General features: G+C 33.1%; 2 protein-coding genes across 4 annotated transcripts; one reads left to right on the top strand and one right to left on the bottom strand.

The window, feature by feature from the left end:
• Positions 1-6,072: 6,072 nt before the first annotated feature.
• Positions 6,073-10,743, bottom strand: LOC127092315 (uncharacterized). Of its 3 annotated transcripts, none has more exons than XM_051031157.1 (5): positions 10,474-10,743; positions 8,594-9,021; positions 7,422-7,505; positions 7,242-7,331; positions 6,073-6,610 (listed from the first exon to the last, which is right to left on the bottom strand). In XM_051031157.1, exons 2-5 carry the CDS (start codon positions 8,996-8,998, stop codon positions 6,344-6,346), a joined length of 846 nt encoding a protein of 281 aa, XP_050887114.1. In that variant the 5' UTR covers positions 8,999-9,021; positions 10,474-10,743; the 3' UTR covers positions 6,073-6,343. The 3 variants fall into 3 exon arrangements, with proteins under 3 accessions (XP_050887114.1, XP_050887113.1, XP_050887115.1); XM_051031156.1 differs by having other exon boundaries at positions 8,594-9,066; positions 10,474-10,740; XM_051031158.1 differs by having other exon boundaries at positions 8,594-9,017; positions 10,474-10,737.
• Positions 10,744-19,805: 9,062 nt separating this feature from the next.
• LOC127093199 (protein COP1 SUPPRESSOR 2) lies at positions 19,806-23,440 on the top strand. The gene is made up of 6 exons (XM_051032099.1): positions 19,806-19,986; positions 20,069-20,293; positions 20,375-20,498; positions 21,313-21,386; positions 21,822-21,982; positions 23,056-23,440. Exons 1-6 carry the CDS (start codon positions 19,862-19,864, stop codon positions 23,220-23,222), a joined length of 876 nt encoding a protein of 291 aa, XP_050888056.1. The 5' UTR covers positions 19,806-19,861; the 3' UTR covers positions 23,223-23,440.
• Positions 23,441-24,944: the final 1,504 nt, after the last annotated feature.

Raw genomic sequence — 24,944 nt, 5'->3', positions numbered from 1 at the left:
AGCAATTTGTAAATCAGAATAAGACATTTTATCAATAGGTTCATATTTGAAATGATTTACATTCTTTTTCTTGTGATTGGTCGTGAGGAAAATATTTGTCATTTTATCACTTTCACTTGAGCTCCTCTGATTTGAGGATTCACTACCACTTTCCCAAGCTATGTAAGCTCTTTTAGGCTTGATAGACTTATTTTTTTGGCCATTTCCTTTATCCTTCTTAAGCAATGGATAATCTGGATTGTAATGACCGACTCTTCCAAAATTATAGCATGAACCTTTAGATTTTTCTTTCTTATTCTCATATTGCTTTGATGTATTTGATTGTCTTCTATAGTTGATGAGATTCTCATCGGAGTGCTTCATTTCATTTCTCTTAATGTACTTATGGTACCTTTTAACAAACATCTCAATCTCTTTATCATCTGAATACTCATAATCACTAGTTCCACTATCATTTGCCTTTATAGTAGAGGACTTAGAACTAGAAGCCACAGGAGCAATTAACTTCTTGTCTACCTCATTTTCCTTGTTTTTTTCCTTCTTAATCTTCTTCTCATGCTTCTCTAAGCAAATGAGCTCTTGTTCATGTTCTTCAAGCTTTACAAACAAAGTGGTAATATCTAATGTCAAGAGGTTGTTTGCTTCCTTGATTATGGTGACCTTCAGTTGTCATTCCCTATTAAGACATCTTAACACTTTGTTAGTAGCAATTTCATTGGAAACAGGTTTACCAAGTGCACTCAAATAGTTTACAAGATAAGTGAACCTTTTTTGCATATCGGAAATGGTTTACCATGCTTCATATGAAAGAGTTCAAACTTTTGGTTCAAAGTATTATTCTAGCTTGTTTGACTTCATTTTTTCCCTCATCGACAACTTGCAATAAGTCCCACATAGCTTTAGCGGTTGTACAATGGGAAACACGGTAATATTCATCAACTCCTAAAATGGATATTATAATATTCCTTACTTTCCAATCACATAACCATTTTGTCTCATCATCTGCGTTCCATTGTGCTTTTGGTTTAGGTACAACATCACCATCTGCATTGGCCATAATAATTTCAAATGGACCATTTTGGATGGTGTTCCATACATTTCTATCAATAGAATTGATATGGACATGCATACAATCCTTCCAATAACCATAGTATTCTCCATTGAAAACATTTTCTCTATTATACACGCCTTTTTAGGTTTGGGAGCCATAATCTAATAAGTGATTTTGAAGTACAAGATAAACTGGTGCTCGTGATACTACTTGTTGGACGAGGGCAATGATCTATAGGGGGTGAATAGATTGCAAATAAAATTTTCTTCAATTAAAAAATTGTTTTAAAAATTTGTTTTCTATGGCAAGCAAAAGTGATTCCATATTGACACTCGTCTATCCTAAATAGTTATCAAAAGAATCGGATATGCGTATAAAACCATAACTAAACGTATAACAATGATGCAAAAAAAAATCGATATGTTTTTCTAAAATAATGTTTGAACAATGTTACACTTTAATATTCAATTTCCAATTAAATTAGGAAACAAAAATTAACTCAGATAATTTGTCAAACACTTGTTGTGCAATGAACACCAAGCTGATTTTTCCTTTGTGTTATTGATATGAAAAACCAATTGCAATTGTGTAGATTGAAATTATCTTACTAGAGAACAGTTTGAAATGTTTCAACATAAACAGAATTATCAATATAGGAAACTGCACATTAATTGAGTTCACATTTTATAAAGAGAGTGAGTGTGTGTGTGTGTGTGTGTGTGTGTGTGTGTGTGTGTGTGTGTGAGTGAGTGTGTGTGAGTGAGTGTGTGTAGGGGGGAGAGAGACAGAGAACACAAAGATTTATTTTGGTAGTTGCTCAATTATGCTCACTGTGGATACGTTTTCCCCCAATTCCAAATGGAATTGAGATATTCAATTAACCTTTGCAAATGTTGTATACAAGAGAGAAATAGCATTCCAAACCGCTAAACCCTAAGTTTGATGTTGATTCTATATTCTTTTCTTCCCTTAATCTTAAGCAATATCAAGTATCCAAAGATTTCCAGTTGATCCTTTGATAGAAACTCCTTTCTTCAAAGATTTCACTCGGTTGAATCCAAATTGCGAAATCTTGTCCCAAGTCTTTCAGTTTAATCCTCTAGTTTCTCTACTTCTTTGACATAAACCCATTTTTTTAAAGCTTTCATGCGGATGAATCCAAATTGAAAAAACTTGTGCCAAGACCCCTCAAATTACCCTTGATTTGTGAGGGAAAACCTTACTAGTTTTATCAATGAAACCCTCAAAGAAATCTCAATCCAATTTGACTACATCTATCCTAAATTGGACATTATCAAGCTTGTATCTAGATGGCACCCAACAAAAATAATTATGTGTAAGTGTTGTGTGTATGCATAGAAAAAGGTTGAAGATAATGAGAAAATGCTTTGTATATTCTTATTTTCAATGTTTTGAAAAGGATGCATGAATGCGCGCACACACATGTGTGTGTGTGTGCGTGTGTGTGCGTCTGTGCGCGTGTGTGTAGGTGTGTGCTTGCGTGTGTGTGTGTGTATGTATATGCGCACATGTGTATGATGTGTGTGTGTGTGTGCATGAGTGTGTGCGCGTGAATGGGTGCACGTGTGTGTGTGTGTGTGTGTGTGTGTGTGTGTGTGTGTGCACGCGCGCACACACGTGTATGTGTATGAAGGAAATAACAGAAAAACATATTTTTAGAAAAATTACAAGTTAGATTTTTTAACCCATCATGTGTCGATCTAAGGGTGTGTGTGTCGACTCATAGAAGCATTTTAGCTTTTATACGTTGATATGTGTCAGCCTAGGCATCGACCTCAGACAGGCGGAGCATTTGCCTTTGCAAAAATTCAGCATGCGTCGACCTCAAGTGATCATGTGTCGACCTAAGAGCTTTGTGTGTCGATACATAGAAGGCAACAACTTTGATTTTGAAAATGCATTTAGTATGTGTCGACCTATAACTTGGATGTGTCGACCTATAACCTTGTTTTTCATATAAAATCATAATTTTGACTTGTAAAAATCTATCTAACCTTATTTTAAGTGTCCTAAGATGAAAATGCACATCTAGACATAGAGGATAAGGTCTAATGTACATCAAATATTAAATGTCCTAATTTTGACATCATTCAAAACATTTCTAAGAGGATAGTGCACACACACTATACCACTTACATTACCAAAGTGGACAGCTCATTCAACAACAAAAGTCGAGACTTGGTCGGACCATTTTGTGGAAAGGATGCAAGAGTTCACCAAATTGAGCGAGATTAAAAGAGAATCAAATAAAAAAAGTCAAAGTGGATATTACCCATAGATTTAGCCGACGATAAATATTTCGATTCATTTTAGATTTTATTTATTAATGTATTATATGTAATCTTGTATTAATATTAATGATGTCTAATATATACACTTTTGAATATTTCGATTCATTTTGAAGTTTGTCTGAAATAAAATTTGAAATTTTGAGTACTATGGGATGTTCCAGAAATACATCTTTGGATTAAGATAATAGAGTGGTCCAGGAGATGCGTTTCCCGAACATCCTCTAGTACAAGATATAAGTTCAGAGATCCATATTTGTCTACAACTACTATAAGTATGGGCTCTTGTTTCATGTATCATACCAAAACACATTACATCAGAATGAACATCAATTGACATGTCGCATATGTCTACTTCAACGACTTAAAACCCTCAATTGAATTTAAGTTCAATGAGTATATCTTTCTTGCAGATCTGAAATACATACTGCAAAATCTTCTATCATACTCCGACAATCGAAAAATAGTGAAGCTCGAGTATCGTTCACCGCCGATTGACAGCAAAGGAAAGATTGAGTTCAGCAACTTTGAGTTGAAGAAGGTACAAATTTAAGGACTATGTGAAATATTTTTTGCATTTAGAAACAAAAGTTCTGATCGAGGTGGATGCGATAATTTCGAGATCGATCAAACATATATGAAGATGTTGAAACGTCCACCTAGATCTTAAAATGTAATGTTTGATTTATGTTAACATCGTCTATGTAAAATTTTATTGACTTAAATAGTCTTTTGATCCCTGTAAGTTAGCGAGTTTTTTATTTTAGTCCCTGTAATTTTATTTTATTTTTGTCTAAGTCCCTATATCTCATTTTTTGTATTGGTTTTAGTCCCTAAAGTCAAAATCCGCTGAAAAATCCATAGATTTCTTGCGGATTTTCCTTCGAATATTCCTGCGGATTTTACTTTTAGGGATTAAAACCAACCCAAAAGTGAGATATAGCGACTTATACCAAAAAAAAAAATTACATGGACCAAAATCAAAAACTCGCTAACTTACATGGATCAAAAGACTATTTAAGCCATTTATTTTTTACGTTATCGATGCTATTTTTGTTTTGTCAAACTGCATCTTTCTGTTTGGTTCTATATTTGCTTGTGCTTCAGTATGCTCCAGAAATACACCTACGTACGACTTATGGAGATGCATTTTCAAAAACAAAATATACACAAAGTTGAGGTGTGATTCAAAATTAACATTGATTGTGTGAGTTTAAGATGCATCGAGATGTATCTCCAAAATCTAAAGATATTATATTATTTCATTAAGTATTCCCTAAAAATAAGGGATCTAGAAGCACAAACTTGTTTCCCCGTTTGAATTGTGGAACATTTTCAAGCCCATGGTAGAAAAGGATGCATAATGCCAATAACAACAACAAAAAAGTACTTCTAGCATCATTCCAGAAAATTGACACGCTTGCAATTAAGAGATCTAGAAGCCCACAAGTGTTTCAACCGTTTTGAATTCCATGGAACGTATTAAAACCAAATAGGTACTACCGTTTATTTCAGGTTCAATTATGATAACAAAATCATGTTTATCTAGTAACGATCTCAACCATCCTCGTACTAGAAATAGCAACAACATAGAATGTAGACGAGTGCAATCACTTTATAAATAGGTGGCTCACTCTCTAGGTATATTTACTCAATAATCAATGCTCCTATTCAATCTTTATACATTTCGTCTTACTTTAACATTAAAATGTCTTAGTAAATACACTCATCTTCACTAGAAGAATGGACGTAAGAGGAAAAGACAAGGAGATCAAAATATCACACTAGAAGATCACATCCATTTATCTTGTAAGTTAAAAAAAAAAAAAAACAATTTATATTTAACTTTTTTCTAGAATTTGAAACATCAATTATTTTGTATTATAATAGATTTTTAATATTTGTGCCTATAATATAATACACATGTAATGTGAGGCTATAATATAATACCAACGAGGCTATGACAAAATCTTTGGTCTAATTGTTAGTTTAGCATTTTTCCTATAAGAAAAGATAAAAGAGGCAGTATTATGGTAGAAGACTTGAGTAGGCACTGCTATTAAATTTTCTCATGGTTTTTCGTGTGAATCATCTAAAGTCTTCGATGTTATTTTTTATAAAGTTAGTGAGTTGCAGAGGTTCAACAGAAACAATAATGGATGTTATTAGTTTAATAGTCAGCATATGAGGAGTTAAAGTTACAAAAGCTCCTCTCAAAAACAAACTTAAAAAAAGTGATTAAAAATAACTAATTCAAAGATGAGAATATGAAAAGTTAGAATAAAAAGGTATAATGTAATGAAGATTAAGACATAGTGGATGAATTTTCTATATATTAAACACATGTAGTAAAGACTAAACTAATGATAATCCAATATCATAAACTTAAATGGGAAAGGAAAAGTTACTAGAGGTATTGCCTTTTGCATGAAAAAACTGGACTCTTCTACCCATTGAAACATTGATGGAAGTAACAGAATTTCATGAATGTTTCAACAATAAATGTTCATAAATCTGAAAAGTTGAAGAAAAATAATCTTGCCACGATCAATAGATTGACTAAGCAATGATTATAATGTGTAACTAATGAAGAATAACAACACATAATACATAGTGATACAAATTCATATTAAAAATAAATCACCTTTTCAAAAAATCCAACCAAATTTAACTTACCATCCTTACGAATCTTACATAAAAAATCAAGAGAAATGTGAAATAGTCCTAGCAATTTTCCATTATTGAAGAGATCAGCACACAAAAACTAGTTCTGTTCGGCTGAGTGACCAATGTCAGTTTCTTAAAAAGATTATATCAAAACAAGATTTCCTCATTTCATTTATCCCAAATGAAATTAATTTAACTATTAGGAATGAACAATCGGGACATCGTGAGAGATTGCATAAAATCCCTTTTGAGCGAACCGCTGACGAATAAGAAGAATTACAAATTCCATAAAAAGGGTACTAAACATGTTAGCAATTTAACTGAGCTGACCTACTGGAAGATCCTTGCTTCCTTCAACTAAAAATGGAATTGGCTTCTTTGGGGCAGGTAGCCGTCCAATGCTATCAACTTTATCCTTTTGCTTTGGAGGAGGTCTAGCTGCTTTAGGCAACAATCTTCCCTTCTTCTCAAACCACTCCGGCTTCAACAGTGCTCGGAAGCCTAACTTATTGTAATACACCTTTCTGACAGACCCACCAGCTGCTTCAACTGCTTCCTTGGCCCTAACAGTGACCCTTGTTACCTGTAAAACCCAAAATGTTAAAAATACATCCATTTTATGCTGAAAAAGTTTATCAGTATATAAAACCTATACTTATGTTTAGAATTTAAAAAATAAATAAGTACCAATTAAGCATTTATTATCCCATTGATAAACAAAAGCATAACATGTAATCAAAATCTAAATTATGTAAGTTTAATTGTTTATTTGAAAATATAAAATGGAAAATACCTAAGAGAAAATTAGCTTATAAACTTTAAAGATACAAGAGTTATACCAACTCTTCATAACATCCAAATTCCAAAATCTCAAGCTAATATTTTTTTTTCTTTATCCTTGGACACTAGAATATTTATGATGTCAAGGTTAAAATATGGATGCCCCCATTTTTAATGGTTTATGCTTGCCAATAGAGAAAGGAGAGTGCAGGCTCTCAAGCCAGCATTTTCATCAAAATAATCATAAATAAATTATTTAACAAAGGTGAGAATAGTGATTAGTTATGATGCTTAAGGGCTAAATTCATGATATTAAATTGAGAAATGTTCAAAAAATTCAAAACAAGTATTTCTGAATTTTAGGCTTAAGAATCAAAAAGCATTATTGTGGTCCTCAAAAACACTTGTTACTTAGCCTTCAACTCAATATATACCTCTAGGTGAATTGGCCATTGGATCTTCTCAGAACCACGCCCCATCAATCTTACTCCATCTTTAATTTGCTTCCCAAGTACCCCTGCATCCTATGTATGGTAATAATAATGACCAAAAGAATGAGAGGGAGCACATGAAGCAAACAAATATATTTTAAGTGAGGAAGTGATCACAAAAACCTTGAGTGTTTTCATTGTGATCAGTTCAGAAGAATCTATCTTCCCTGCATTGATAAACGTTGCAATTTTTCCCAAACCAATTGGCTGCAAAAGAAGATATAAAAAAGATTGAGTATAGCAATACATATGACTAATAGATTGAGGAATAAAGGGGAAGGATACACAACCAAACAGAGAAGGTCCAACAATATGAGCTCGAACCATGGCTAGGGGCATATGACTACTCCATCAAAATTTATCTAGGCATTAAAGTAATAATTATTGAACAATTAAATTATGCACACAAATTAGTCTTTAATAAAACTTGAATAGGTCCCTAGAAGAAGTTACTTAACGCGTATAAATTTGAAGGCTTAAATCTATACGTCAAAATGAAGTCCAACATTTGGCATTATGTCAACTCTATAAAAATCACAGTTAAAATGCATCAGGTAAATATCCCTCAATACAATAAAATATAAACATTGACAAATATTTGTTGTCGGCATTCACAATACTCTTGAGTGACATCATAATTGGCGATTGACGTGTGGAAATAAGAAGTTCTTATCAATCAAAATCAACATAGTAAGCCACTCAGCCATATATATTCACAGAAGATTTTAGAGTCCTTGAAAGAAAAATCTTATCTTGCAAATGATAGATATCCTGTAATAAAATTAAAACCTAATATTTGCATTAAGCATAGTACTTCAGCCTCAGAAGGATGCTCAGGTCCTTCCTTTTTAATATTCCCGGAGATATGGTTTTATTTATCCAAATGGAATACAAGCAAAATAGCCTTTATTGGTGTTAAATAATATGCAAAAGAAATTCTGAAAAAGTCTCGGACTGGAGAACTGCATTGTTGCTCACAAGTAACCAACCATCCATAAATCTCAATATTACAATGTTCAAAAGTATAGGAATTCGGAATTCCACATTTGTAATGAAACAAAAAAATAAACATATATAATGGAGAACCAAGGCATATTTTCAATGGACAGAAAAATATAATTCCTTATTTAGAGTTATAATAATAGGAATTCAAAAGTATAGGAATTTGGAATTCCACACTAAGGCATATTTTCATTTTTCCTGATGCAGCAAACGTCAAAGTTCGGGTTAAATACAAAGAAAAAGCACTAAACAGGGAGAGAAAAAAAAGGATGTACAATCAGGAAAAAATATACCTGAAAAGTGAGGCTAAATGGGTTCTTGAAGCCACGTTTAGGCATCCTACGACGAAGAGGGGTTTGGCCTCCTTCAAACCCCAATTTTGAACCTTTTCTGGCTCTCTGGCCCTTGTGACCCCTCCCAGCAGTCTTGCCCTTTCCAGACCCAATACCACGACCTTTCCTTGTCTTCTGTTTTCGGGGAACGTTACCTCTTAGATCATTCAAGCACAGAAGACTATAAGCTCTAAGACCGTGAAAATTTGGGTGTGCATTGGGATTAAATGTAGCACCAACGTTGGCAGAGTGAGGAGGGAGCTGCAAGGGATGAAATTGGGCGGACGGGTATCCGAGAGAGGATTTGTTGTGAATCGAACTTCGGATGATTGAAGTCGAGAGAACAGAAAGCCTTCTCCTTAACATTTTTCTTCTATTCTAATCCCTTACTAACAAAGAAGAAGTGTTACTTCAAGACTGTAACAACTTCAAACCTTAACCAACAAAAATAGAACCATAAGGTTTAAAAAAATCATATAATATGAACCACACTTTATTAAAATTACAACTCCAATGTTTGGTTCTACTTGAAGCTAGAAACTGTAGCTTTTGATTCAAAAACTGATTTTTACACTGAAACTTATTGTTCAACTCACTTTTACATGATTGTGACCAAACATAAATCCCTTTACATTCAACTCACTTTTTAACTAAAATCAATTTTCGACACCACAGAACCAAACACATGTGTAATTCAAATCCAAGTTTCCAATCAATAAAAAGAAGTGAGTGTTGTATACAAAACTCAAATGCCAAAATGTGCAACCAGCCATAAAACCAATAATCCTAACATGAAAAACCAGCTCCAAAGTTATAAACCTAGAGAAAAGGTAAGCATCAAAGACTGGCATTGTTCAATGTGATATCATATCTGCCACAGAAACACAATTCAAAAATAAAGAGGCTCATAACCAGAATCACGTAGTTCTGATCCACATTACAAAGAAATGCAGTTTCATACATCTAAGTGTCAAATAAAACCCCTAAAATGCAGTTCTCTAAATTCACATGATGATAACATACACGACTCCTTGACAGATTACAGCATACAAGAGAGTAATCAAACACTTAACCATTCTTTGGAAATAAGAAACAAAAAACCTATCCAACAGTTTTTCAGGCACTTCATGATTCAATTGGTGAACTTAACTAGCATCCATCCGACAATAAAATTTCAGTTTCAATTCAAATAATTAGAGAGGGCGAAGCTACAAATTGATCATCACATACCCATTACAAAATGAAAGTAAACAACAAACATCACAAAATAGAATCCCATCCCTAAATGGCCTTGAGAAGCAATACTCGTGTATAAGATATACATCAAAAAGATTCGTTTTTTCATATTTAGTAAATTCACATATATAAATTAAATTAATAAGCTAGATTTAGTTATTGAAACCTAAACAACGGAAAGAACAGAGCATTAACCTTGTGGCTCGAAATTTCAAATAGAAAAAAACCTAAACCAAACATGCAGTCATGCTCATTAGTGACATTACAATACTAATGATATTCAACACATACATGATTGAAATCTAGAATAATCACGCAGAGTGGAATGAGCCCAAAGTAAGCCTACACAGAGATGACACCTCTAAGCCGAAGAAAAAACCTTACAACTAGTAGTTACTCCTTAACCACATTTTATTAAGATGTCTAAGTAACACTCACAACAACATATTGAAACCAACAAACCCTTAATTAGTGAAAAATATTCTTCCAAGCAGCATATGAATTGATTATCTGGATCCAACTAAGAAGAGAACTCCCAAAATTCCTTTTGACTAAAAACCCTAACATAAAAACCCCAAATAAAGCCCTAACGATAGTGTACTGACCTGTAAATTCAGGAGAGGATGTTGGTTGCGGCGCAGCGAGGTGGAAAATTGTTGTGGTGGAGGAGAGTGTTGGACGGCGCGGTGGGGCAGAGTTTTGGGCGGCAAGGTGGCGGGGAGAAGAATGTTCGGCGGTGGCCAGGGAGGCTACCGGTCGCGACAGTGAGAGAGATGAGAATGAAGGAGCGAGACGTTGGAGTGAGAAATGAGAAAGAGATCAGAGTCTGAGTGAGAAAAGGTATCAGTGAAAAAATATTTTTACACGCAAATTTCACACCAAATTTTTATGAGGCTTAAACTATATGTACAAAATTTATTAACACGATTAACTCTATATATATTAAAATTTTAATATATTTTTAGTTCCCTATGTGATTTTTTTTTAAATAATCATATTTTTCAAAATTAATACCAAAATAGCCACCATTTCAAAATATTTATCAATATAACCACTTTTTAATTATTCCTATAAAGCATGCGTAAGTTGGTTAGACGTATGCATGTATTACTTGCACCAAGGCGCCAATGCATATGCCGTTAGCATGCGATCAAGTCAATGTAATTGGTGCATGCATTATGACATTAAGAGCATGCGTTATTGTATATGGCGCATGCTTTGATTATTATTTATTTTTTCAAATTTTTTTATGTTATAATTATATAAAATTAAAATAAAAAAGTAAATGAAAAACAATTAATAATATTATGATATAAAGCTAAAATACACAATAATTGACAAGAAAATCAATGACCCGATTGAAATGCCCCCCCTGTTCCACATCCTGATGCGTTAGCCTGCCTTCGAGGTCTCCCACGATTTCTCTGGGGTGTTTGGGGTCTTTGAGTGCTGACATGATGTAATGGTGGCTGGTGTGAAGGTCTGGTGGAAGATTCAGCGGTATTTGACAAATTTGTCATCATTTCTCCCCAATAGCTGGGGGTTGCTGTCAACGGTGTTATTGTAATTGAGTTTGGTGGTCATGTTGTCGTAGTTAGACCGTTGTGGTTGGGTTGTTTATGGACGATATGGTTGCCCGAATTGGGACCTTGAATCGTTTTGGAAACTAAATAATGGTTCATGTGGTGTAAGAAAGTCAAATAATGATTGGGTGATGTGGTGATAGGATGTTTGGGTGTTCATTGGCGGGGGACTATGGGGGGATGAGGTTGAATCGTATGAATCATTTGGGCTATAGCAAATGTGGTGGTTGTGTATGGTTATTGGTGGTAAGGGTTTGATTCCTGGTTTTGAGTTTGGGTGTGTGACATGAATTGGTTGCGAGGTTAGGTGTTTGGTGGTTGGGTGTATATGGTATGGTGGTGGTGTGAGGTTGGTCGTTGGGTTTGGATGGGTTGACATTGTTTTGGGGTTTGGTAATGGTGTGGGGTTGGTTGTTGGAAGGGGATTTGTTTTTGGGTGTATGATGACGAAGGCTCTAGACCATCTCCCTTTTCATCCTTAATTGCGATAGGATTGGATAATATTAAGGTGTTTTAAATGGATGACAAATACTCGGATAATCGAGTAAGGCAACTCGTATCCAAGTATTCGGGAAATGGAATAAAAGGCTCTAGACCACTTTCTTTTTCATCTAAGTGATTATGAAAATAGATTTGTGTATGGTGGATGTATTTTAGATAAACGACAAATACTTGAATAATAGAGTAAGGCAACTCGTATCCAAGTATTATAGGAGAGGAATCGAAGGCTCTAGACCATCTCCCTTTTCGTTTAGTTTATTATGAAAATGATTTGATTTAATCGGTTTAGAAGTTTTTTAGAGAAATGATAATTGTTTGACTAATCGAGTAAGAGAATTTGTACTCAAACAATTGAGGAGAGGAGTTGAAGGCTCAAAATCATCTCCCTTTTCACCTCTAAATGAAATGGTATTAACAGTGATTAGGTATTTTGAATTGATTTGAATAAAAATACTCAATGTTGGATCGAGGTTTTAAATTTGTGTTTACAGATGAACTAAGGGTATATTTGGTGAATCAATGTGTGTTTTCAAATTTATATGCTTAGCTTCCAAAAAAAATCAATTGATAATCATTGCGTGTTTTCAAATTTATATACTTATAGTGACTTCATGTCATTCTTCTTCCATACTTGAAATATGTTCTTTGTGTATAAGCATGTTATCTATCATTGGTTCTTACATGATATATGTGAGTTTGTTATTTATTTATTCTGGCATGAAATATGTTTGAACATGTTATAATATCAACAAAATTCTTGTAGTATGTCATTGTTATGATAACATTTATGTTTTTGGTTTGAGTGGTTATAAAGCTAAATAATCGCCTTGCTATAGCATATGTGTGTGTAGCATTCGGAAGCACCAAAAGTACATGTCACGTAAACGTGTCGCTTTTGAAGCAACTCAAGACTTTTTGATTGCATTATATTCTTCATCTTTCATGTTTATTATATATGTTATTTGACATGATTTGTGGCAACTATGTTATATTGTTGCTTAACTTGCTTTTATTTATGTTTAGGCATTTTTAATATTTACATCATTCTATGTGAGTGCTATTTTATTGATGATTTTATCTTTGCAAATACATATGTGTGTTATATTAGTATATGTGTGATATAAGATACTTCTCATGGATTTCTTTGTCTCTTTTTGATATTGTCAAAGGAGGAGAAGCATCTGCAAGATGAAGTAGGATGCATACATTCAGGGGGAAGCCTTCATGAAGACCCGAAACGCATAGTCTCAAGTTTTTCCATCATAAAAAGGGGGAGTATGTGAGTGCAACTTTGCTTTAGATGTATTTTGTATGATGTCAAAACTAGGATACTTTAGCGTTTATGGATATTGGGTGGTATCCTCTGAGTCTTAATGTTCATCTTAGCATTAGGAAGCATACAAACATTTTTTAAACAATTTAGAAAAGGTTAGAAATGATTCTACATGAAAAAATGTGTTTTTATGTATGACACAGGCTTATGTGTAGACATATATGTTTTATGAGTTGACACATGATGTTAAGTTTTTAAGTCTGTAGCTTCTGTTTATGCTTGTGTCGACACATGCAACATACAAATCGACGCATGGAAGAAAATTTTCTTTTATGAGTCGACACATGCAAGGTATGAGTCGACACATGGTGATGAGTTTTAAAGCTTGTAGCGTCTGTTTGATGTGCCGACTGTGGAGGGGTTTCAGGTCGACACATAAAATAATATTATCTTTTATGAGTCGACACATGACCTATACAGGTCGACACATGCTTCGAAAGTGTCGACACATGACTTACATAGGTCGACACAAACGATGCATTTTTCCAAAATTCATGTTTTTTTCAAATCTTTTGTATTCCTTTTTGCCCCCAACTTACACACATATATATACCTTATACATGAATCATTTGAAATATACGAAACTAGGAACATACAAAGAATTCTCTTCATCTTCAACATGTGTTCTATTCATACACACAAGCAAATTACACATAATCATTTTTTGTTTGGGTGCCATCTAGAATCAGGTTTGATAACGTCCAATTTAGATTGTTGAATTGTAATTTGGATTGAGAATCTCTGGGGGTTTCAAATAAGAAAACCAATTTGTGGGTTTCCTTCAAGATCAATTGGTGATTTGAAGCTTTTGTACAATATTACTCAAGTTATATTTAGCCGAGTGAAAGCTTCGAAGAACGGTGACTTCAGTCGAAGGAGTAATGGTAATTGGAGGATCATCTTGGTAAATCTTAGGTGACAACAATTCTCAATTTGGATTTGATCGAGTGAAAGCTTTGAAGAACAAGGTTTCTTGCAAAGGAGTAGCGTGAGACGATCGATCAAATTTGTATTGTTGGGTGACTTGATCAAGCTCATAACATTGTAAGAGAACAAGTTAGGATCAACATCAAACATATGGTTTGTAGGGTTGGATTTTTACTTTTGTCTTGTAAACAATCTTTTGAAAAGTAAGATTGATATCTCAATTCCATTTGGAATTGGGGGCGGACGTAACCATAACTAGGACGATTGGTGAACTGCCTACACAAATCCTTGTGTACTCTCTCTCTCTCTCTCTCTTATACTTTTCATTTGCAAATTGTTTAATTCGTAGATTGTGCGATTAATACGTCTGGTTAAAGTTTTGTTGATAAAATTTTAAAAAATACGTTGTTGTGTTGATTACAATCCATTAGATTGTAGTTGTTTTTTAAAATCAACAAAACTATAGAAAATTCTAAACGAAATTGATTGCACACAAGGTGTTAAATAATTTGCCTCAATTAAGTTTTTGTGTATTTTGTCATTGGAAATAACTTTCACCTTTAGCTATATCATTTAAAATATTTTTTTTAACATATTGATTTATTTGTCTATCATTATCATCAATTGGTTTTTATATACGCATATCCGAGCTTCTCGACAGCGGTTCGGTTTAGACGATTCGATCCGGGTCACTTCCGCTAACCGTTAAAAATTTCAAAATAATTTTTGTAAAGTTTTTTTTACTTGGGATCTATTCACCCCCTCTAGATAAGCCCCTTTCGTCTAATAACACCAATGTCTACCTTTTAACCATTTAGATCTTCAAAACAAAGTCCGCGCTGAGAGATAATTACTTCACACCGAAGCTGCAAATTTGGATAATTTTCCATATTCTCGATTCTTATTTGTAAGCTAGTTTTCTTTGTGATTTTGCGGTTATTATCACTTGTTTGTGAAACACTTTAAGACTCTCTTGTATCCTTATTTGGTTACAGTGGAGCTATTACTTTGGTCTAGACGACTTGTGGTTTTTACTCCCATATTGAGGGGTTTTCAGAGTTAAAATATTGGTGTTCTCTTGTGCCTTTATTTGTTCGAGTTCCTATCATATATTTGTTACTGACCCTCAAGGTTATTACAGGTTTAAGGGTTTTTATATTCGTGCATATTGGTTTATTATTGTGTTAATTTTCCATTAATGCAGATCCATTGTAGCATATGCTCACATACAATAAAATCTTATTTATTTGTAAACTGTTCATGAACATCTACTTCGACAACAACCGATCTAACACCCAGTTTAACATCATCATTTACTTCATTCGGTTTAACATCACCCTTCATTTCATCCGATTTAACATTACCTTTCATTTCATCAATTAACATCTTTTTCATAGTAGTTTTGGGAACCATATTTGGATGCACCATATCTAACACCAATCATAACAGAAAAACAAATTCAAAACTCAAAGTATCAGGCAAATTCAGAGATACATCTTTGGAACACATGAAACTTAGTTCAAATACGCATCTCCCAACTCAACGTTATTATTCTCAGCTCAAAAACTAGGTTAATGCAAGGAATGAGGGATTAAATGGATGAACTCTACATTGAATTCCAACTTCTTTTTCTCCCTTTGATGTGATAAAACACAAGAATGATATTTTGGTGTCGAAAAATTGATTGAGAATGGAAGAATTTTTTTAAGGGTTTTGAGTGTGAAGTAGACTTTGATAATGAGGAAGAAGAACATGCAAGGTGGTGTTTTATTCAATTTCCCGCTTGAAATTTCTGGATATACATCTCTTGAATCATCACTAAGTCGTTAAATAAACCAACTTAGTGAATAAAAATACCATAAATGAGTACATGGGGTGTTACAGAGATATATCACTGGATTCACCCAAAAAAATATACGGAGATGCATCTACATAATAGATTTTAACAAAATGGAGTGGCTGACTGAAATTCGAGGACTGGTGTAGTATAAGGTGCATCAGAAGATGCATCTACAAACACCGATAATTTTTTTTTGGTTTTCATAAGTGTGAGACACACCTCATAGAGTGGGATGAATATTCCCCTTAATTCAGGCATTACGGATTAAGTTTTTATCCAATCCCAATGAGTCAAAGACCCAATATGTTTTTGCTTGTGTTTTAATAAAAATATGTTTGTTTTTAAAAAAATAATGTATACTCTATCAAATAATTGAATATATTAAAATTAGTCGGGTGATATGTCATATTAATGATTTTTTATTAAATGGTAAAACTCTTAAAAATCAAAGGGTTAAATATATTTTATCCATTGTAGTGTGAGCAGGTTTTGGTTTATCTGTCATAATAATGTTTTTTTGATTTCCCCTTTGTAATGTTTAGATTCTTTTGTTTTGACCCATTATTTGACAACTTAGACACTAAATCTACAATTTTATTCACGATGTCTGTCTACGTGACTTTTTTTAATCATTTATTTATTTAATTAGTGACATGTCAATATTTAATTAGTTCATACTTGCCATATCATAATTTAAAATAAAAAGATAAAAAATGTTTGTATTTGATTTCCCTTACAAAAAAAGTATTGATTTAAGGTTTCCACTATTTTCCCCATTCCATCGTTTCATCTGCCATCGAATGAAGATAACCTTCACATCGCACAATTATTTCGACCTCCCCTCCGCCTCCATGCCAACCGCCTCTGGTTCATCTCGTCCTATCAGAGTCATTCCTATGCAAGACCCGAACGTTGCGTCTTCTTCTTCGCTTCACCCGAATGTCGCGTTTTCATGGTGGACGTCAAAGCTCCAGCGAATGACGTCGCTCTAATGCAATAACTTCTTCTTGTGATCTCGTTTCTTTCATGATGCACTCTATTTTCCTCTCTCTCTCTCTCTCTCTCTCTCTCTCACACACACACACACACACACACACACACACACATATATTGTTTTCCTACAAGCAACACACCACAAGGTCAATTACTACAATCTTCATAACCGTGACAGCTCCTACTCAAATTGATGTACCTCATTCGCCGCAAACTTTGTTTATGTTTTCTTTTCCTTTTGTTTCGTTAATCACTTTCGTGTTTCCAAATTTGCTTCTATTTTTTCAAAAACAAATTGTTGCGCGATTCTTATATATTTGTTCTTGATTTATTTTGTGTGCATATTGCGTTTGAGGTTGAAATTGATTGTTGTTTTCAGTTATGCGGTTGGGAGTGATGAGGATTTCATATGGAGATTGTGGTTTTGATCTTGTATAGTTGAATTTGTTTTAGTTTTGTTGCATTTTGTGTTTAGATTTTGGGGATTTTGTTAGGGACTAGCTTCTTAGTGGATTAGAAGTAGTGTAATGGTTTTTTTTTGCGTGACTTTTGTAGAAGCAACAACATCAAGAGGATGAGGAGATGCTTGTCCCACACGTTGTTCCACATGCTTTTCCACTCTTTTGATACGTGGATAAAATTGATGTTATGCCACTTTATTTATTGGCTTTTAGAGGATTTAATCAAATTGATGTCAGAGTTAATCAAATTGATGTCAGAGTTAAGGAAACCGTTTCATTCATTAAAGGAACCATGTCACTAAATAAATAAAGAAAAAAACATAGACAATTGAAGGAACCTCGTCAGCAAAATTGATGATTCATTGTCTAAATTGTCAACTAAAAAGACAAAGTAAACAAATCTTTACATTACGAGTATGTTTGATTCGTGGTAGATGGATAGAAGGGGATATGAGGGAATATTTATAATTAAATATGTTTGATTCAAATTTTAGGATGGAAGGGAGGGGAGCAACTCAAAAATACACTTTTTGCGTCCCTTCAAATCGAGAGATTTAGAGGGGAAGGAAGATAATAAATTTTGTATTTTATATATATATATATTTTAAATTTACTAAAATATCCTCAATTTTATTTTAGTATTTTAAAATTATTCATTCTCTTTCACGTTAGTGTTTCTCTTTTGTGTGATTTTCTCCGTAATTTCCATTAATTTAACATAATTGTTCTTCGTCTTCAAATTATTTTCGCATTTTTATACTTAATATACACTATAACCATTGCATTTGTTTTTTGTTTTTTTATAATTTTTTTATTTTTATTTTTATTTATGTTCGTTTTCTCTCTAATTTTGTCATGTATTCTATTGTATTTTTTTATATCAAATTATAAACCATTATTTTATTTTTGTGTGCATTATTTACATTGTTATTATTTTGAAGACGTGTTTTTATTTTTATTACTCGTTTACCTTCTATTTATGTATACATTCATTCTAGATGTATTATTAATATTTTGAGATTAATTACTATACACTGTCAGTGTAAAAAGTTTTACATCGTCAATTCATCACCATCACCCGTTTGTATTACTTTATAGATTTTTAAAATAAAAGTCAAACTTTTTTTAATATTCGACGTCTATAATTAACTGATGGTGTAAAACCCTTTTACACTGACAGTGTATTTCAATTAATCTCTAATATTTTATTATTATTAGATTGTTATTTTATGTATTTATTTTGTTAGATGGTTCATAACGATTTAAAAATTGTTATCAACCCATAGTTTAATTTATATTTGAGAGTTATAATCTGAATCAAGTGTACTCATTTTTTAAAATATTATGTGATAAGTTATAATTATTTTTTATCAATCAACATTAAAAATTGTGTTTAATAATTTATGCATATTTTATTATCAAAAATATTTACAAAATTTTCATATTTGAATATCATATAATCTATTTAAAATCATAAAGATAAAACTGTAAATTATTAATAAAATTCCCCCTCCTCTTATGACCTACATATAATTTTAATTAAAATTTCTCCCTTTTGCTCTCCTCCTTCTTTTGAATTATATATATATATATATATATATATATATATATATATATATATATATATATATATATATATATATATATATATATATATATATATATATATATATATATATATATATATATATATCACCCTCTTTAGAACCAATCAGATCCTACAAATAAAAATAAAACGAAAATATTAAATTAAATCTCGTTTAATATTCTCTTCGTCTCATAATGAGTGATTCATTTGAAAATAAAAGAGTGTTTCAAAATGGATGACCCATTTCAATTTCTAATATATCTTTTTCAAATTTATCCTATAATTAATATTAACTTTATCATTTTTAATACATGGTGAAAATACTTTAATAAAGATATTATTCTCTTTTTTAATTATTTTTTTTCTTAATCGAAGTGAAATGATAAACACTATCGGTCATTATTGGAGGAGAGAATATTTAATTCAAGGGTAACGTTAACTTGTGCCCTAGGGGCACAAGATAAGAACTTAAAAAAAGTAATTTTGTGTTGGAAATTGTATATTGATTTTAATAAAGATCTAAAATTAATTTTATAATTGTTTTATTCAATATAAATTTTCTATAAGTGGGTATCTTATCTTGTGCCCTTAAGGCACAAGTTAGCATTACCCTTAATTCAAAATTAAATAACAAAACTGAAATAAATAAATAAATACTCTTATATTTTAGCAAATAAAAAAATAAAATAAGATAAGGGTATTCTAGCCAAAATAAATAAATAAATAACAGCATACGATGATTTACTACTGAGAAGAAGAACAAAACAATGGAAAATTCGAAACAAGAGAAGCCGCGAAGGAAAAACTACCGAAAGAGAAACCCAACCGAAGAAAACGACCAACTCCCACAATCCCAATCAAACAACGATTCCGACGACGAACACGAAAGAAGGTTTCTCTCTTATTTCACCTCCAATTTTTTTTTCATATTAGGGTTTTTATTTCACCAATGATTAATCAAATTGACGCAACAGATTGGCATTGGAAGAGATCAAACTTCTCCAGAAGCAGAGAGAAAGGAAATCAGGAATTCCTGCAAACCTTACTTTGCAGCAATCTAATCCTGGAATTTCCGGCGGGTTAGCTTCTAAAACAGTTGAAAAGAACGACGGCGGCGGCGATGGCGGTGACAAGGATGATCTCGTTCTTCAAGATACGTTTGCTCAAGAGACTGCAGTTATGGATGAAGATCCCAATATGTATGTGTTTTTGCTGAGATTATTGAATCTGTCTTTTTGAAGTTTTTGATCTTGAATAAATATTGATATATGAATGAGCAGGGTTAAGTATATTGAGCAGGAATTAGCGAAGAAGAGAGGTAGAAATATTGATGAAGAAGATCAAGTGGAGAATGAGTTGAAACGTGCTGAAGATGAACTATATACAATCCCTGACCATCTTAAAGTAAACATTTCTTTTTTCACTTTTTTAGTTTATAGTAGCTGGTATATTATTATGTGCTTTTGAAATTGGTGTCTGGTTTATAGGAGTTTCTTAGTTGATTAAAGTTAATGGATGTGAAATAGTAGTCTTTATAAGCTTATAGATGTTTATAAAGAAGTTAAATGCAGAGTAGTCAATAGCGGTGCTATCCCGCTATAGCGGAGCAGAGGCCGCAATGGGATGAGCCTTAGCGGTGTAGAACACTATAGCAGCCGCTACAGGGTAAATAGCGGGATAGCGGAGCAGACTGGTTCCCGGTCCTGAGCGGTTTCTAGCCCGCTATCATTTTTCCCTCTAAAAAACCATAATTACCCCTTAAATTTACAATATTCTAAGGGTAATTTTGGGTTTTTCAATCAAATTTGAGTTGAGACTCAACCTTAACGTTCCTTCATAGTCGTTTATGCACTTCAAGAGTAATGTGTGGTTTGATTTATGAATATTTTATGAGTTGAGTTATTTGTTTAAATTTACATTAAATATATGTTAATAGTTATTATATGTAATTTGTCCAAAAAATGATTAAATAGAGTAGTTATCCCGCTACACGCTAGTCAGCTATCCCACTTTTGGGGTCAGCCGCTCTGTGCCGCTATCCGGAAATGACTACTCTTTAAATGAGGGCCCTTTTGAAACAACTGATATGCAAAAGCTAATTTAAACTTATCAAGTAGTTATTGTTATTACAAGCTAATTTAGAGAAATTTATCTAAACAGACTCTAAGTTTGCACGGCTTTTCTTGTTTCTTGTTTTGAAACTCTTGTGTCTTGGCAGGTAAAAAAGCGAAATTCAGAAGAAAGCTCTACACAGTGGACCACTGGTATCGCGGAGATTCAGCTTCCGATAGAGTATGCTTTCTCATATTCGTTGTTGTTGCCCATGTGCATATTTTATGTTTGATTTGTTTGTTGAAGAAGTATTTAATAGTCTAGCATTGTTTTTTTGCATTTGTCTTTCGAGTTGTTTGTTAACAATGTATATTTAGTTGGGGCGATAAGTTTATCTAGGGTTACTTGGTGGTGCCTATTGTTGGGAACAAGCAACTGGAAATGGAATGACTTTGGCTTTTCAGTTGAAAAATCCTTTTCTCAATCTTCAATGATATAATCCTGATGATTCATCTTATCATTGGTTTCTTGCTTTTTTAAGTATAGTGGTTTCACTTTTCTTATTTGATGCTAGTATTACTTTGTGATCTTTGTTTAATGTTTCTTTACAAATGAATTTATCTAGCAAGAAAAATAGGTGCATTGTCTTAATGGATTTTTTTTCTTTGTTTGCAGATATAAATTGAAAAATATTGAAGAAACAGAGGCTGCAAAAAAGCTTCTGCAGGAAAAGAGGCTTATGGTTGGTCGGGCAAAATCAGATTTCAGCATTCCGTCAAGTTACAGTGCTGATTATTTCCAGCGGGGCAGGGATTATGCTGAAAAACTTAGAAGAGGTAACATTTCCCTTGATTCTTTCATTATATATTACAGGCCAATTCTTGCATGCAATAATATAGATTGTGCATATACAATACCTTTATGAACTATTAGATTGATCAGATCCATTAGATATTATGGTGGACTCTCCACACAGTATATTTCCCTCCAGCTCTCTCTTTCCCTCCAGCTCTCTCTTTCCCGTTAATGACTCTCTCTCTCATCTCAGCTCCTTCATCAACCCTTTGTATTTGTTCCTAATTTCAACACAATGACAAGTCACCCAACAGCAAGTTTGAAGTTTGCTCTTTAATTTTAAAATGGGTATGCAAATTTTTTCGGTAACTACTGAAATGGGGGGACTTTCTGTTCTGGAATTAAAACTCCAAACTGAAAAATAAAATTAAAACAATGAACGTAGAGGGCTTGAGCTAGTAGGTTTCCGTTCTACCCGGCTTACAATATTTATTTAAGGCTTTGACAAATCCATCAATTTCTTGATTAGTAGGTTTTTATTTAATATTTGCAAGTAGAATGATTTCAATATTTCCCCCTGAAAATTCCATGAGGCGGTCAAAACCATATGGGGAAGAACTATGGGATGGTTTTGTCCTGAATGAAAACTGAGGTTCTTGAAGCTGATAGCTGAATGTGATATTGGAGCAAAGAGTGATTGGGATTGAGAAGGGAAACATATGATATGGTGGGATGTTGAGAGAGATAGGAGGAGGAAGGGCAATGGATGTAGTTTATGTTTCTGACCAAGGAGGGCGGGGAAGGGGAGGAGAAGGGATTTGATGTTGTGATGGCTGTACTGTTACATTTGGTGAAATTTTATGATTTAACGGTAAAAGATTGTTTTGCATGATGCACCTCATAAACTACACGTGCACATTAGAATTAGCCATCGGTTACATATATAAATTTTTACATGTATGCTGTTAGATTCCATGTCATTGTCAGTATTGATTTAGTTATCGATGAATTCATTTTGCGGCCTTTGCCTCTCCCTGATAGACGACTTTTGATTTTTTTTGCTCTTGTTTTAAACCACACCAATTACTGACAAGAAAAGCTCACTAATTTGCAGAACATCCCGAGTTGTACAAAGAGAGAAGTCTACAGGATGATAGTTCTGCACCCAAACAAAATGATACCGGCAGTGATGCCGCTGGTGCGATACAGAGGCAGGCTGCAACAGACCAATTCATGTTAGAGCGTTTCAAGAAACGAGAACGTCACCGTGTCCGGAGATGACATTAATGTGATGTTAGTGGCATAATTTACATCAACCTGTGAAAGATATTGTATAAGCTTATTGTAATGGCTAGAATGCTAACTGTTCTTTTATTAGGTGATCTTCATGTATTATACTGAGATGATATTCAGAATATTGTTTCATTAAACAGTTAGTGTGGGCTTCATCATTGAACTTGGAATTGGAAGGCATTGAAATGACAATCTGTCTTTATGAAGTCACAATTAGCTCTTTAAATTTAGGAATGACAATCAGTCCTTCAGTTTGTTTATGTTTAAAAATTTAAAATTACAATTTTAAAGCCTAAAACTGGTCAGATACAAACTATAAGGGAGATAATCCGATTACAAGGGAATTTCTTAACACTGCTGCTCTTTGTAAAACTAATACTCTAACTACGATGAAACCAACTTACACTATTTGTCTTAACAATTTTTAGATTGTACACAGTTGATAATATGGTCAGTACCAAATCTTTTTATGCAAAATGAAAAAAACCTGTAACATCTCAGCAATGTTGTCCAATGTGACACTTTCTACTAAACATTAATTTTAGGAGATTATGTCCTCCCAACCGTCGGTCATAGCTGACACACCATTACATTTCTTTTATTATATTACCATTGCATACATTTTACAATTTTCCAACAGCAGAGTGATGCATCAGAGATTTCGAACCAACTACCAAATTTTTACTTCGTTATTTTTAAAATGTCGGGTAAAAATTCATATTTCTCATGTATTTTAAACGGATATTTTGAAAAACCGGTTAAATAACATGCATTTTTATCGGTGATTTTGAAAAGTCTGGTAAAAATGCATCCAAGCATATCAAATATTAAAAAAAAACGGTAGAAGAAATGTTGAGATTGTACCCGTATTTTTGAAAAATCCGAGGAAGTCATGTTGATTTTCAGATTTTAAAAATATACGGTGGTTCATATTTTTTTGTTCTTTTTGAAGTGAAGACAAGATGATGAGACAACATGATTGCTTTGAAATAGTCTGACAAAACAGTTGTAGAGACTAGAGAGCTCTTGTACGGGGGCATATAACGTCTGTGAGTGCCCTTCATATTAAAGTTGTTTTTGTATGATGTCAAAATTAGGATACTTTAGCGCTTATGTATATTTGACAGTATCCTGTGAGTGTTAATGTGCATGTTAGCATTAGGAAACATAATAACATATTTAGAAAATGTTTAAAAAATGTTTCATGCATTAAAAACTGATTTTTACATGAAAAATGGGTCTATGTGTCGACACATACGTGCTATAGGTCGACACATATAAGAAAAAAAATTCTACAGATCGACACATACGAGCTTCAGGTCGACTCATTTTTAAAGCCTGCAACTTCTGTTTGATGTATCGGCTCTACAGGTCGACACATGCAACGTATGTGCCAACACATGATTTACATAGACCGACATATACATTAAATTTTTTGAAAATTTGCATTCTTTTCTAATCCTCTTACATTCCTTTTGCTTCAACTTGTACACACATATATATACTTCATGTAAGCATTATTTCTAGTAAGGTTCTAGAGTAAACTTACATGAAACCAGAATTTTAAAGAGTTCTCACCATCTTCAACCTACATTCTATGTATACACACAAGTAAACTACACACAATCATTTTTTGTTTGGGTGCCATCTAGAATTGGAGTTGATAACGTCCAATTTAGGTTGATTGAATTGTAAATTGGGTTGAGATCT

Source organism: Lathyrus oleraceus, chromosome 6, assembly GCF_024323335.1.
Source record: "Lathyrus oleraceus cultivar Zhongwan6 chromosome 6, CAAS_Psat_ZW6_1.0, whole genome shotgun sequence".
NCBI classification, from domain to species: Eukaryota; Viridiplantae; Streptophyta; class Magnoliopsida; order Fabales; family Fabaceae; genus Lathyrus; species Lathyrus oleraceus.
The sequence above is the reverse complement of the archived record's forward strand: the minus strand, read 5'-3'. Positions and strand labels throughout refer to the sequence as shown.